Raw genomic sequence first — 14,382 nt, 5'->3', positions numbered from 1 at the left:
ATGGATTCTTCTAACATCAACCACATTTCCGAATGCTTTGTAAAGCCAAAATATGTGGTTGAAGAATCAAAACAACCATATCATCCGGCTCCTAAGGATTTATCCTTGCTTTCTTTCCATCACATCCAAATCGGTCTCATGTTCATTAAACCAACCCATCTAGATGACCATCAAGAGTTTTCGATCCTTTCGTTCGTTGATGGACTTAAGGACTCTCTTTCTCTCACCCTCGTTCAATTTTACCCTCTAGCGGGTCAACTTGTCTCGGAAGTAGATGAAGACAAGCATGAATGTCGAATCTATGTGGATTGCAACAAGGGCCCTGGGGCTAGATTCATCCACGCGGTTTTAGGTATGACCGTGTTAGGAAATTAGGGTGTAATTGTGTTTGATTAATGCGGAACAAGTCAATGAAAATAAGAATGAGAAAAGCAATAAAGAAAATAAACAAACAACACAAGGATTTACGTGGTTCGGTCAAAATAGACCTACATCCACGGGTGGGGGATTCGAGAGCTTCTTCACTATAATGGAGAAAGAACGAGAGAATAATACAAGGAGTCCTAAATCTAATGGATCAAAAAAAGGTATGATCTAATTGATCAACTAAAGGGTCCTTTTATAGCACAAAGAAACCCTAATAAAACCCTAAGATTGTTCCCCAAGTATACTCAAATAGCCGTCATTGAATAGATATAATTTTAGTAAATATTCCATCAATTATCCTAGAATAATCTAACTACCGAGCTATAGCTCGACAGCTAGCTCATGCCTGCCGCAAGTCCTCATAGGGCCGAGCTATAGCTCACTCGCATAGAGCTATAGCTCGCAGCCTCGTTGCAAATTTCCAGCTTCGTCAGGTTTTCCTAAAACGGTCATTACTTTCTCGTTTCTTATCGGAATTGGGCATATGACCTATCGTTGGAAAGCTCTTGAACCAAGCTATCACCTCCAACTTGAATCACCTCAAAATCAGTTGTAGTTTGAGAGATATAAGCGTTCAAAGTCAGCCCTACTAGATTTCGAGTCACAATTTAACAGACCGTTTCAGACATTCTCTCCCCAAAGGACGTACCTTTGGTAGTTCAATCATTATTTAGCCTTAAGGAGGAGGCTCTGAACTACGATGGTCATACAAAACCTTTGTTATCGGTACAAGTCACAGAGCTCCTAGACGGGGTGTTTATTTCGTGTTCTATAAATCATTGTATTACTGATGGAACTTCTTATTGGCATTTTTTGAACAAATGGTCCGAGATACATAGAGCTAACGACAATAATCAAACTTATGAGTCCCGTCGTCTACCAATAATCCATAACCGTTGGTTTCCCAACGGTTATAGTCCGCCTATCGCCCTCCCCTTCACCCACCGTGACGAATTCATAAGAAAATTCGAAGCTCCTCAACTTAGAGATCGATTTTTTCATTTCTCGTCCAAGTCAATAGCAACACTTAAAGCCAAAGTCATTAATGAAAGTAATAATAACAAAATCTCTTCCTTTCAGGCCTTGTGTGCCTTTGTTTGGAGGTCAATGGTTCGAGCAAACCGACTACCTCATGATCAAGTTATTCATAACGGTTTACTTGCTAATACTAGGCATAGGCTAGATCCGCCTTTACCTGAATACTATTTCGGAAACTCTGTTAAATCGATTAGTACGAGTACTACGGCAGGTGAATTACTCGAAAACAATTTAGGGTGGGCGGCATCATTGTTACACCACGGGGTGGCAAATCTGAATGATAAACTTGTGCGTGACTCGATCAATGAATGGTTGCAATCCCCTTATTGTTTACATCATGCAAAGCTGTACAACTATAACACGACAACGATAGAGAGATCGCCTAGATTTGACATGTATGGCAACGAATTTGGTCTAGGGAAAGCAGTAGCAGTTCGTAGTGGGTACGCAAACAAGGCTATAGGAGTAGTATATGCTTGTCCTGGGCACGAAGGGGGCGGAGCTGTGAATCTTAAGATATGTTTGCCACCTGATTCGATGAATGCCCTCGAATCAGACCAAGAGTTCATGGCCTTTGAAAATGTATATATGTGTTAGAGATAAGAGATATAATTAATCTTTGAAAATATGTTTGTGTATTATGTTTAATCATATTGATTGATATTTGGAAATAGTACATTTGGATTATTCATGTTAATATATTTTAGTGAAATATTTTATACATAGTTCGGTGTACTGTACGTTGTACTAACCTAACCAAAAGTTAGTTTTCACTTTTTATTTGATTTTTTTTAAATAAGCTATTTATTTCATAATTAAATGAAAAATAATGATCAAAATGAGAACAAGATGTTTATGGGCGCATCGCATATGCATCCAAATGTATGTAACAATCTCTCACATGTTTATGGTATATCTACTAGGAAGATTATTTCGTTCCTGTTGTATACTACCTTCCTTTCTTTTTAGTTGACACGTATTCCTTTTTAGGAAGTTTTTTTTAGTTGACACGTTTCCGTTTGAGGTAACTTTTTTACCTTGTATTTACAAGCTACCCCACTTTCTTTATCATTCTCTCTCACCCTCTCCTCTCCTTAATATATGATTATATGTGTCTAAATCAAACGCGTCAACTAAATAGAAACAGAGGAAGTATTATCTTAGATGTTGTACGAATAATCTAGTTATTCGATGAATAATTACAAGCCACATATACTATTAACTTTTTATCAACTTATCAGTAGTATGTGTTGGGCAATCCGCAATAGCCAATCACCAATTCTGTGGTACCTTTTGAGATGTATTTTTTTTGGACTTTTATGATGACTAGCAAAATTTACTATGAGAATGTCTGCAGAAATTTCCAGTTATATATTTGACCAGATCAATGGCTAAATTTATACACATTTGTCATTTGATATATTATATGGAGTACTTTGTTTTGTCTTCGTTGTTCTTGTATATGACTACAATTTGTAACACAATGCATATTCTAGTATCGTTTAAATGGGTAAGCCTGCATACTTTTTTTTTCTCTATTCGTAGTAACACAATGCATATTCTAGTATCATTTTGTGAGTAAATCAACATGCATTTATTTCTCTATTCGTAATAACAAAATGCATATTCTAGTATTGTTTATAAGGGCAAACCAACATTTATTTATTTCTCTATTAATCAAAGGGTGTGTAAACCTACAATTATTTGATAAAAGAAAAGATAATTATAGTCATCATCAAATTATTCCAACACTTAGGGGTTCGTTTGGCATCGCTGTGGTTTTCTGTTTTTTGTTTTTTAAAGTATATTATATATGTCATATAATGAATCAAAAATCATTTAGACTTATTAAAATCATAATAATTTTTAAAACTGACAACAGAAAAGTGAAAACACTTTATTCTTGTTTCCTGTTTTTGGTTTTTAGTTTTCAAAAAAACATAAAACTAAGAACAAAAAATGATGTCAAACAAGCCCTAGATTATTTGTTTTTAATCAAGTTGACATTACTTCTAAATAAAAAAAAAATAGAGACCTAATTTTAAAATTGCCAAGCTAATTGTGTATAAGATGGTTAAGAAAATCCTTTTCAAGCTAGGCACTACACATGTGAAGAATCATCCATATATACTCCCTCATCAACCCATTGTTCACCTAATTAAGCTACGTACATATTAATGAAAACAAAAACTAGAACTCACCAAAAAAAAAAAAAAAAAAAAAAAAAAAACCTTGAAAATGAATTCTTCTACAGTTAATCACATCTCTGAATTCTTTGTGAAGCCAAAATATGTTGTTGAAGAATCAAAACACGAGCCTTGTCATCTTGCTCCCACAGATTTAATCATGCTTTCTTTCCATCACATCCAAGTCGGTCTCATGTTCACCAAACCTTCCCATCTAAACGATCAAGAGTTTTCGATCCTTTCGTTCCTTGAAGGTCTCAAGGACTCTCTTTCCCTCACCCTCGTTCATTTCTACCCTCTGGCAGGTCAACTTGTCACGGAGGTTGATGAAGAAAAGCATGAATGTCGCGTCTATGTAGATTGCAACAAGGGTCCTGGGGCTAGATTTATCCACGCGGCTTTAGGTATGACCATTTCTGACATTCTCTCCCCAAAGGACGTACCTTTGGTTGTTAAGTCATTTTTTAACCTCAATGAGGAGGTTGTGAACTACGATGGTCACACAAAGCCTTTGTTGTGTGTCCAAGTCACTGAGCTCCTAGATGGGGTGTTTATTGCGTGTTCCATAAATCATTGTATTACTGATGGAACTTCATATTGGCACTTTTGGAACAAATGGTCCGAAATACATAGAGCTAACCAAAATAATCAATATTATGAGTCAAGTCGCCTACCAATCCACAAACGTTGGTTTCCCAATGGATGTGAACCCCCTATTGCCCTTCCCTTTACCCACCGCGATGAATTCATAAGAAAATATGAACCTTCTCAGCTTAGAGATCGAATCTTTCATTTCTCATCCGAGTCTATAGCAAGGTTAAAAGCCATAGCAAACAAGGAAAGTAACGCTGAAAATATCTCATCCTTACAAGCCTTGTGTGCACTTGTTTGGAGGTCAATAATTAGAGCAAATCGACTACCTCATGATCAAGTCATCTATAGTGATATACTTGCCAATACTAGGCACAGGTTAGATCCGCCTTTACCTGAATTCTATTTTGGAAACTCTATCAAAGAGGTCACTACAAGTACTACAACTAGTGATTTACTTGAAAATAATCTAGGGTGGGTGGCATCATTGTTACACCACTCGGTAGCAAGTCTCAATGACAAATTTGTGCGTGATTCAATCAATGAATGGTTGCAATCTCCTTTTTGTTTTCATCATGCAGAGCTATATGACTATAACAAGGTAACAATCGAACAATCGCCAAGGTTTGACATGTATGGCAATGAGTTTGGGCTAGGGAAGGCGGTAGCAATTCGCAGTGGGTATGCAAACAAAGCTATGGGGGTGATATATGCTTACCCGGGACATGAAGGAGGCAGAGCTGTGGATCTCGAAATATGCTTGCCACCTGATTCGATGAATGCTCTGGAATTAGATGAAGAATTCATGGCCTTTGTATCATTGCCGGAGTGAGGGTGTACTATGTTTATCATATTAAAATTTTATTTAATTGTTGTCAAATTAATTTTCAAATTAGTTTACAATTATTGTTGAAATGCCATGAGCCTTTTTGGGGTTGTACATGGCTTGAGTTCGTGACTATTATCTTTCATGGTTTACAAATTACAATTAGTAATTTGGTTTTTTACAATCCAATTAGCAAGGTTAAAATCTTTAACACATTAAAATGAATGTATAATTGCATTACTTATCTAATGTTGCATTAATGTTACATAAATAACATTACCTACCTTCTAAATCGTACCATCTAAAGTTCTAAACGCCTAAAACACCATCTATAATCTTAATTTGAAATAAATTAAATGTATATTTTCAATCTAATTAAGAAAAATAAATCATTCTACAAATATTTTGTATTTTTATTAGCCTGTGTTTTATAAGTCCTCTTTTTATAAATATGCCATTGATTAATTTTTGAGGAAGGAGGCCACATGAAGGTACTATCTTATTATTCAAGTAAACATTTACACGTAGGACCTTATTAACATATATTCATATACATACACGTGGTTTCAAAAAAAAAAAAAAAAAAAAATATACATACACGTTACAAAAAAAAATTAAAAAAAATATTACTCCCTCTGTATTCAATAACATAACTAGAAGAAAAATTATTGTACATAGTACTAAAAAATCTCATAGCATGTTTGAATTTCATCAAAAACGTAGCTTATTGGATTCCCAATGATCCCATAGCCTTGGCCCTTTGTCTAAGAATAACCTTCTGGAACTTTCCTGTCGATGTCTTCGGAATTTCATCAAAAATGACAGTCTTAGGAGCCATGAAACGAGGCAAATTATTACGGCAAAATTCAATGATCTCTCCCTCATTAATCTTGTATCCATCCTTCAACTTGACAAACGCGCAAGGTGTCTCCCCCCAGTGATTATCAGGCCTTGCCACGACGGCTGCCTCAAGTATAGCCGGGTGACTATATAGTACCGTCTCAACTTCAATTGTGCTAATATTCTCTCCACCGGAAATGATAATATCCTTTAAACGGTCCTTGATTTCTATGTAATTGTCGCGGTGTTTTACAGCTACGTCACCAGAATGAAACCATCCTCCTTTGAGAGCTTCCTTTGTTGCTTTTAAGTCCCTCAAGTATCCACTCATTACAGTATTTCCTCTAAACATTATCTCCCCCATTGTTTTACCTATTTATGCAAAATATAGTTAGATTTTTGCCTCTAATAGAGTTATCACACGTAAAAAAGTTGCATTGTACATACGTAACACAAAAAAAAAAAAAAAAAAAAAAAAAAAAAAAAAAAAAAAAATAGGTTGTTTATATTTAGCAATATTACCATCAGCTGGAACACTTTCCATAGTGATAGGATCTCTAACGTCAACATCTTCTAGCCCAAGATGTTGTACACCTTGTCTAGCTTTGATCCTCGATTTTTCGATTGGATCAAGAGAGTCCCACTCGGGATTCCAAGCGCAGTATGTGCCCGGGCCATAAGTCTCCGTGAGACCATACATGTGAATAACTTCGAAGCCTAATTCTTCCATCTTGGTTAGTATTTGAGGTGGCGGGGGTGATCCTCCGGTGAGCACCCTTACCTTGTTTGGAAGTGTTCTTTGGTCATCGAGAGAGGAGTTTACAATCATGTTCAAAACGGTAGGAGCTCCACCAATGTGAGTGATATTGTGGAGGACAATGTTATCAAATATGGCCTTAGGGGTGACCTTTCGAAGGCATATGTTCGTGCCCCCTTGGGCCGCCACACCCCACGTAAGGCACCATCCATTGCAATGGAACATAGGGACGGTCCACAGGAATGTCGGCCTTGGACCCATTTCATGAACCAAAATTGTGGAGATGGCATTTATGTAAGCCCCTCGGTGATTGAAAACAACTCCTTTGGGACGGGATGTGGTGCCTGAGGTGTAGTTGACGCTAATAGGGTCTAATTCATCGATTGGCATTCGAGGTTTGTATTGATCGTCTCCTTTGGATAAGAGATTCTCATATTCATAATCATATCGAACATTCTCATGTTCTTCAAAATCACTAGGACCTTTAATGAGGACAATTGATGGTAATTCTGCCCCGGATTTTGACAATAAATGGAGAGCTTTTGAAGCAATGTTAAGTAATTGATAGTCTACAAATAAGACCTTAGCTTGGGAATGATCAAGGAGGGTGGAGATCATGGATGAATCAAGGCGAGAGTTAAGAGCACAAAGAATGGCTCCGGCCATTGGTGCTGCAAAATGTAGCTCATAAATAGCAGGCACATTCGGAGATAATGTTGCAACCTGCACGATCACAAAATGAAAAAATAACGAATCACGTTAATTGTTTAACAGTTAGACACCTAAATGGTTATGAAAGTCATATTTTTTTTAGTATGCTTAACTAAAAGTCAAAAACTCTAATAGTGACTAATCTTGTTAGTCAACGGATAAGAGTTTCAATAAAGTGATGAAAGAAATAAACAATATACTGCATACGTATATGTTTGGACGGACCAATTCATATAAACTTCCATGTGTAAATTTATTTAATTCCCAAATATGTCATTACACAGCTAGGAGCTATATATTTATTCTACTGCCCTACGTAACAAGGGTTCGTTATTGCATCTTATATAATTTAAATACCTATTTCCTCCGTTTATTTTAACATTGCATCTCTTGTCTTTTAAAGAAATTTTGAAAATATTGTACCATATCTATTTTAGGAAAATAAAATCATTAAATATCAAAATTTAAGTAAAATTTGCCATATACATCATAACAACCCAATTCTTATTTAATTAAGATGATGAAAGCAAATCAAAACATACGAGTTGGCCAGGAGAAATACGAAGGTGAGTGGTGAGAGCGGAAGCAAGTTTGAGACAGCGCCAATAAGTCTCACTCCAAGTGTAGCTAGAACCACCATAGACAACGGAAGTATCATAGGGAAACACCTTGGCAGCGCGTTTAATGAAGGTGATTGGGGTCAAAGGGGTGTAGTTAGCCGGACATCTTACTAAACCATCCACCTTTCTCCACGACGAATCTCCCCCTTCCCCACCATCTCCACCAATCGAGTCTAAAGATACACGTATTCGTGATTTTGGTGGTGGAGTTAAGAACACTCTAGGGGCACTTACACCCACAAACTCACGCTTGTTATAACATGTGAAGTTTAGAATCATTATCGTATAATTTGAAGTGGCTCGATTGCTCAAACCTTTGGTATGGTGTGAAGATGATATATTGACAAATATGTATAGGAAGGAAGCATTAACATTATGCGTAAGAAAAAGATCAACGTAATTACGTAACGAATACTTAATATAATTTAGCGGGCGCTTTGATTTGTATCTTTATTAATTATTAATTACAACCCGATCAATTCAAATTAAAGTAGGGTGATAGCCAAATTGATTACGCTAAAATGTATAATTATAAAATAATGATAAGTAGCTTCAATTTCAAAGACAACTAATTTTCTTTGAATACTTAACAAAATGAATTAAGAACGGGTCTATTTCTATAACTACCAATATTTGAACATATGAGTGGCAAATAAATTTCAACTAGCCTTCTGGCCCGTGCAATGCACGGGTTATTTATATAAAATTGTATTGAGAGATAAGTGAGGAAATATCAGTAAGTCATTATAGGGTATAATATATAATCGAAAAAATTGTATTAAGAGATAAGTGAGGAAATATCAGTAAGTCATTATAGGGTATAATATGTAATTGGAAACATAATTAAAGAAATTAAAATTTTGGAACTTTAATCGAGAAAGAGGCTTAAATAGAATGTGGAAGGGCTAAAATTAAAGAGAGAATAGGAAAATGTTGAATTAAATGGGAGAGATGAAGTGTGTATGAAATATGAACTATAAGTTTAATGAAAGAATTAAAAAAAAAGTGGTGCAATAAAAAATTAAGAGTGTAAAATGACATGTAGCACTATGGTTAGAGAAGTGTAATAGAATGGACGAGGACATGTGTCTTTCTTAGTATCTTGGTTATAGTTTTTAAATACTAAGTATAGAGTATAGATGATAGAAGTGTGCACGTGATTTAGTTGCGTGATGAGTGATCTTAGCAGTGTAACAATGAAAACTCGCCTAGATTTGACATGTATGGTAATGAATTCGTATCGGGGTATCGGGTTTGGGGACAACGCTAATAGGGTGGTGTTTTCTTGGCCAGGGTGTGAAGGAAGGAAGTGATAAGTTGATGAGCCATCAATGGCATACTTATATAGCTAGCTAGTATCGAATGAGGAAAAAGGAAAAAGTTGAACCGTAAATTGGACCGGGGTTTTGAACCCGACGTGAATCGAACACGCAACCTTCTGATCTGGAGTCAGACGCGCTACCATTGCGCCACGGATCCTTTTGACATTCTTTGCCACTTTTATAATTAGGACTTTATCTTCTGCAAATCTTAATATCTAATCCTTTTTATTTTTGTAATCTACTTCTGTAAGATAGACTGACATTTTTATGTATTCATGTCATCATGTGTGAGAGATGGGCTTGTAAATGGACTATTGAGATTATAAAAATGGGTTTGATAAAATTTTCTGGGCTGAATTTTGATACTACTTTCTTTGGGCGTTTGATCCAAGTAGTTCAGGCTAATACAGAATTCATCTCACGTGTCTGTAAAGCCAATCAGCTTATTGGTAAAATGAAAGTAGTCTGCGATAGTAGAATAGGAAGCACGTGGGCCTAAATGGACCGTGACTCAATTTGAACACCCAAATTAACACCTCTAACCGTGACTCTATGAGCACCTTCACGGCTCCATCTATGATAAGTCTTTTTTTTAGACAAATACTTTGTGATGGGTTGATGACCAACATTTTTACTATACAATTCTCTCAGGGCTTGTTCTGATTCACCGAACTGAACTGATTGAAACTGAACATTTTATGAGAGAAGGAAATTAAAAACTGAACTGAAAAAAAAAAAAACTGAAGAGAGCGAGCCCTGAAACATGAAATATACTGTACATCCCCCCACCCCCCTAATTATCATTTTCCTATTTTCCTCCAAAATTTGGAAGGAAATGGTTGTTGGAAAGTAATCTTTGCATCCAAATTTACCTTATTTTCATCCGGTCAAAACCAAACAAACACATACAGCCATAGTTCCACTAATTCAGGGACTGTAAATAATACGGAGTACTGAGTCATAGAAAATAAACGAAAAGGCGGCCAAGTAATCAATCTACACAATCTCTTTGATTGTTGCTCAGAAGCCAGCCTAATTTGAAGACTTGAACTTATTCAAAGTCATAAACTTTGTTTTTACTTTTAAAACTTAATAGAGTGGTTGGTAGAACTTACCGGTATAAGTCTATATTATGAGCACTTGTGCATTATTAAAAACTTTGAAATGAAAGAATTTTATGGGACAATCAAATAACGAATAGACGAATTGTATTACATTGGGATAAAAAGTTAAACACATGATTTTTTATCCCAATGTTAACACTTGACTTATTCAACTACTCCTTGCATTTTTTTTTTTTTTTTTTTTTTTTTGAGTGATTAGTTATAACTCATAAGACATTAACATAAATAAGATTTTGTTTCATTTAGTAACTTAGTAACCAAAATAATCTTAATAATTTTCTCAACACTGAATAGTATAGGCAAGTTAATTGGCTTCTAACGTTCTGAGTTAGTAACTTTGTAGTAACCAAAATAATCTTAATAGTGTAGGCAAGTTAATTGGCTTATGAACCACTTTGTTATTATTGACATAAGAAATAAATGAAATTAACACAAACAAGATTGAGTGAGATGTGTCCACAAATAGTTGAAAAATAGACCCAAAATTAAAATACCGTACTCCACATAATAATTACTTTGTATAATCTTGTAATAGTCGTTTGAAAGAGACAAATCGATTGAAGACATACTAACACAATAAAATATTACATACTTCATGAAAATTACCCAAAGTCCACACATATTATAAATTGATGGAAGTACTTGGGGCACGATGGAAAGTAAATAAAAAAATATAAAATAAAAAAATAAAATCTTAGGGATTTAAATATTTAATTATGGAGTAATTTTATTACTCCGTACTAAAGAGAGGGTGTATGCGTGTAGTTGATTTGATCACTTGAGGCACCCACATCACCTCCAAAACTACAAATGTCGTCATTGCTTAGTAGAGTTGTCAGTTTCTGACCCGAATCGTTAAACCCGACTGTTTCGAATCGATCCGAAAAGGAACTGAACTGTTTAAAACCCGTTTTTTGGAAACCGAAAACTGACCCGACCCAATTTTTTCCAAACCGAAACTGAACTAAACCGAATTTGTGCAAACCGTTACTAACCCGACCCGTTATCAAGCCAAACCGTTACAACCCGAAACTGAAAGCAACCCAAACCGATTACGTTTAAACCCGATAGTAACCCGACCCGTTTTAAATCGAAAACCATTAAAACCCGATAAAAATCCGATAAACCTAAATCGTTCCAACCCGTAACCCGTTGTGACCGAACCGGTTATAATCCGTAACCCGTTGTGACCGAACCGTTTACGACCCGTAGCCCGTTATGACCAAACCGTTTAAAACCCGTAACCCGTTATGACTGAGTCATTTACAACCTGTTACCCAATATGTTTATGATCTAATCTGTTTCAACCCACTACTCGATAAACCCAACTTATTTATGACTTGACTTGATTATAACATGACTCGTTCCTACCCATTATCTGACTAATTCGACTCGATAATCATCCGACTCAATTTTAACCCGATATGATTTTGATTAGAAACCCGTTTCAAATTAGGTAAACTCGTTTTCAAACCAACCAAGTTCAATCTAAACCGATTATAACCGAAACAATAATGGTTGGACCCGATTTCACCCGATCTATTTTGAACCGAAATCCATTTTCGAACCGACCCAGTTAAACCCAAACTGATTATGACCCGAACCAATTACGACCCGTCCTGATTAAGACCCGAACTGTTTTTAACCGAAACCCACATTAAATGGGCTAAACCCGTTTTCAAACCGACCCAGTTCAACCCAAATTGATTATGACCCGAACCGACTAGAACCCGACCCGATAAGGACCCGATCCGAATAGAAACTGCAATTAAAAAAACAAACCGAACTGACCCGATAATTTTCAAAACCGACCCAAACCGACCCGCTTATTATTTCAATCCGTTATAAACCGACCCGTTATAACCCGAAACTGATAAACCCAACCCAAACCCGAACTGTTTAACCGAATTGACACCCCTATTGCTTAGTGATACTGCAAAAAGAGCTATTTCCTAGAAACTAGCAACAACTTACTCCATTTTTCTAATACAATTGGCCTCACATACTCTATATATAACAACTTAATTTATCGATGAAACCTATGCTCATTTCTCAAACACAATCACCCAAAAAACCACAAAATGAGTGCAACAACAGTTCAACACATTTCAGAGTGTTTCATCAAACCAAAATATGAAGTTGAAGAAGCCAAAAAACCATACTACTTAGCCCCAATGGATTTAACCATGTTTTGTGTTCATTACATCCAAAAAGGTCTACTCTTTACCAAACCATCCCAATTTAATGGTCAACCATACTCAACCCACAACTTCCTTGAAAGTCTCAAGGACTCCCTTTCACTCACCCTTGTCCATTTCTATCCCTTAGCCGGCCGCCTTGTTACACAAGTCGACGAAGATCAACACCAATGTCTGATCTTCGTCGATTGTAACAAGGGGCCCGGAGCGAAACTTATCCACGCCACGTTAGATATGACCGTGTCCGATATACTTTCACCTACCGATGTCCCTTTAGTGGTCCAATCATTTTTTGACCACGACAGGGCTGTGAACCATGATGGTCATAACGAGTCGTTGTTGACTATTCAAGTCACGGAACTCGTAGACGGGGTCTTCATCGGATGCTCTATGAACCACGCCTTAGGAGACGGAACCTCGTACTGGCTTTTTTGGAACATGTGGTCCGAAATACATCAATCAAAACACAAAGAATTAGTCCCTGTGTCACGTATGCCAGTACTTGAACGTTGGTTTCCTGAAGGGTATGGTCCGACCCTTTACCTACCATATGTCCATCCAGATGAATTCGTTACTCGACACGAATCACCTCGATTAAGGGAGCGAATCTTCCACTTCTCACCCAAGTCAATGGCAAGACTTAAAGAAAAGGCCAACGAAGAAAATATTGGTAATAATATCAGCACGATATCATCCTTTAAGGCCTTATCAGCATTGTGTTGGCGAACCATTGTTCGTGCAAACGGCTTGTCTCGTGATCAAGTCACAAATTGTAGATTAGCTACTAATAATAGGCACAGATTAGACCCGCCTTTGTCACCAGAGTATTTTGGTAATTGCATAAGCGCAATGGCAACACCTACTACAGTTGGTGAACTACTTGACAACAACTTAGGATGGGCAGCAGCGTTGCTGCATCAGTCCGTGTTAAACCACAGCGACAAAGTCGTGCGCGATTTTGTCAATAAATGGTTGCAGGCTCCTTATGTATATCCAATGGGGATGTTCGATAGTTCCAGTGTGATGATGGGAAGTTCGCCGAGGTTTGACATGTATGGTAATGAATTTGGACTCGGAAAAGCTATAGCTCTTCGAAGTGGGTATGCAAATAAGTTTGTTGGGAAGGTGACTTCTTATGAAGGATATGAGGGTGGAGGAAGTGTGGATTTGGAAATATGTTTGCCACCGGATTCGATGAAGGCTCTTGAATCAGATGAGGAATTCATGAGTGCTGTCTCTCCGCCTAGTATAGAATATGTCACAATTTAAGTATCCTATTCAACCATTTTGTAGTTTTCATTTGTAGTTTAGCAGAATGTATGTAGCTGCCGCATGATTTTATGCTAATTCTATGAAATTCTGTTACTTTTTACAATGTTTAACTTCAAATGCATCAGGAAAATGGATCTCTGAAGACTGCAATGACATAATAGGGATGGTCTGTCAGAAATCACATTAATCTGAAAATTTTCCAAAGAAAATGTATCTTATAGGCTAACGACGACTTATGCAAACTGAGTGCCTAGAACAAAACACAAATGAAACAACATGATCATTAATCCATTAAATAAAATTCAGCAGCTGTTGATCAGGTCATAAGGCGATGACAGCAGCCAGCCGGCTCTGCACATTGTTTATTTGACCAACAATGGCTAGAATTGTGATGAATAGGAAGCTAAAACAACAGGCTCCCAGAAGAGTAGAAAACTATTATTACAGGCAACTAGGTGATATACTAATTAT

The 14,382-nt window shown here is 36.6% G+C and overlaps 4 protein-coding genes and 1 non-coding gene across 7 annotated transcripts; 3 read left to right on the top strand and 2 right to left on the bottom strand.

Annotated features, from left to right (window-relative positions):
- Positions 1 to 2,203, top strand: LOC145580811 (putative acetyltransferase At3g50280). The gene is made up of 2 exons (XM_081637913.1): positions 1 to 360; positions 1,042 to 2,203. Exons 1-2 carry the CDS (start codon positions 1 to 3, stop codon positions 2,059 to 2,061), a joined length of 1,380 nt encoding a protein of 459 aa, XP_081494039.1. The 3' UTR covers positions 2,062 to 2,203.
- A 666-nt stretch (positions 2,204 to 2,869) lies between these two features.
- On the top strand, positions 2,870 to 5,251 carry LOC145594039 (putative acetyltransferase At3g50280). 3 transcript variants are annotated; one of them, XM_081650399.1, is made up of 3 exons: positions 2,877 to 2,974; positions 3,956 to 4,054; positions 4,823 to 5,251. In XM_081650399.1, the coding sequence occupies exons 1-3, from the start codon at positions 2,971 to 2,973 to the stop codon at positions 5,071 to 5,073; spliced, it is 354 nt and encodes a 117-aa protein (XP_081506525.1). In that variant the 5' UTR covers positions 2,877 to 2,970; the 3' UTR covers positions 5,074 to 5,251. The 3 variants fall into 3 exon arrangements, with proteins under 3 accessions (XP_081506514.1, XP_081506525.1, XP_081506521.1); XM_081650395.1 differs by having other exon boundaries at positions 3,956 to 5,251; XM_081650388.1 differs by having other exon boundaries at positions 2,870 to 5,251.
- Positions 5,252 to 5,450: 199 nt separating this feature from the next.
- On the bottom strand, positions 5,451 to 8,292 carry LOC145594028 (putative CoA ligase CCL13). Its single transcript, XM_081650378.1, has 3 exons — positions 7,918 to 8,292; positions 6,430 to 7,387; positions 5,451 to 6,279 (listed from the first exon to the last, which is right to left on the bottom strand). Exons 1-3 carry the CDS (start codon positions 8,272 to 8,274, stop codon positions 5,792 to 5,794), a joined length of 1,803 nt encoding a protein of 600 aa, XP_081506504.1. The 5' UTR covers positions 8,275 to 8,292; the 3' UTR covers positions 5,451 to 5,791.
- A 1,110-nt stretch (positions 8,293 to 9,402) lies between these two features.
- On the bottom strand, positions 9,403 to 9,474 carry TRNAW-CCA (transfer RNA tryptophan (anticodon CCA)). The gene has a single exon. It is a non-coding gene; the product is annotated as a tRNA-Trp (tRNA).
- Positions 9,475 to 12,386: 2,912 nt separating this feature from the next.
- Positions 12,387 to 14,021, top strand: LOC145580801 (putative acetyltransferase At3g50280). The gene has a single exon (XM_081637903.1). It carries the CDS (start codon positions 12,523 to 12,525, stop codon positions 13,906 to 13,908), a length of 1,386 nt encoding a protein of 461 aa, XP_081494029.1. The 5' UTR covers positions 12,387 to 12,522; the 3' UTR covers positions 13,909 to 14,021.
- The last annotated feature ends 361 nt before the right edge of the window (positions 14,022 to 14,382 follow it).

This window comes from Chenopodium album, chromosome 2 (assembly GCF_948465745.1).
Source record: "Chenopodium album chromosome 2, dcCheAlbu1.1, whole genome shotgun sequence".
Taxonomy (NCBI): domain Eukaryota; kingdom Viridiplantae; phylum Streptophyta; class Magnoliopsida; order Caryophyllales; family Amaranthaceae; genus Chenopodium; species Chenopodium album.
Note: the sequence above shows the minus strand (reverse complement) of the source record. Positions and strands in the feature narration are given on the sequence as shown.

Bases quoted from the DNA above. Each gene is read 5' to 3' on its own strand.
- LOC145580811 (XM_081637913.1), top strand. From the start codon at position 1: ATGGATTCTTCTAACATCAACCACATTTCCGAATGCTTTGTAAAGCCA. The intron at 361-1,041 runs GTGTTAGGAAAT...ACAATTTAACAG, and splicing joins ACGCGGTTTTAGGTATGACC to ACCGTTTCAGACATTCTCTC.
- LOC145594039 (XM_081650388.1), top strand. From the start codon at position 3,703: ATGAATTCTTCTACAGTTAATCACATCTCTGAATTCTTTGTGAAGCCA.
- LOC145594028 (XM_081650378.1), bottom strand. From the start codon at position 8,274: ATGATTCTAAACTTCACATGTTATAACAAGCGTGAGTTTGTGGGTGTA. The intron at 7,388-7,917 runs GTATGTTTTGAT...GTGATCGTGCAG, and splicing joins GTATTTCTCCTGGCCAACTC to GTTGCAACATTATCTCCGAA. The intron at 6,280-6,429 runs GTAATATTGCTA...TTGCATAAATAG, and splicing joins GGAAAGTGTTCCAGCTGATG to GTAAAACAATGGGGGAGATA.
- LOC145580801 (XM_081637903.1), top strand. From the start codon at position 12,523: ATGAGTGCAACAACAGTTCAACACATTTCAGAGTGTTTCATCAAACCA.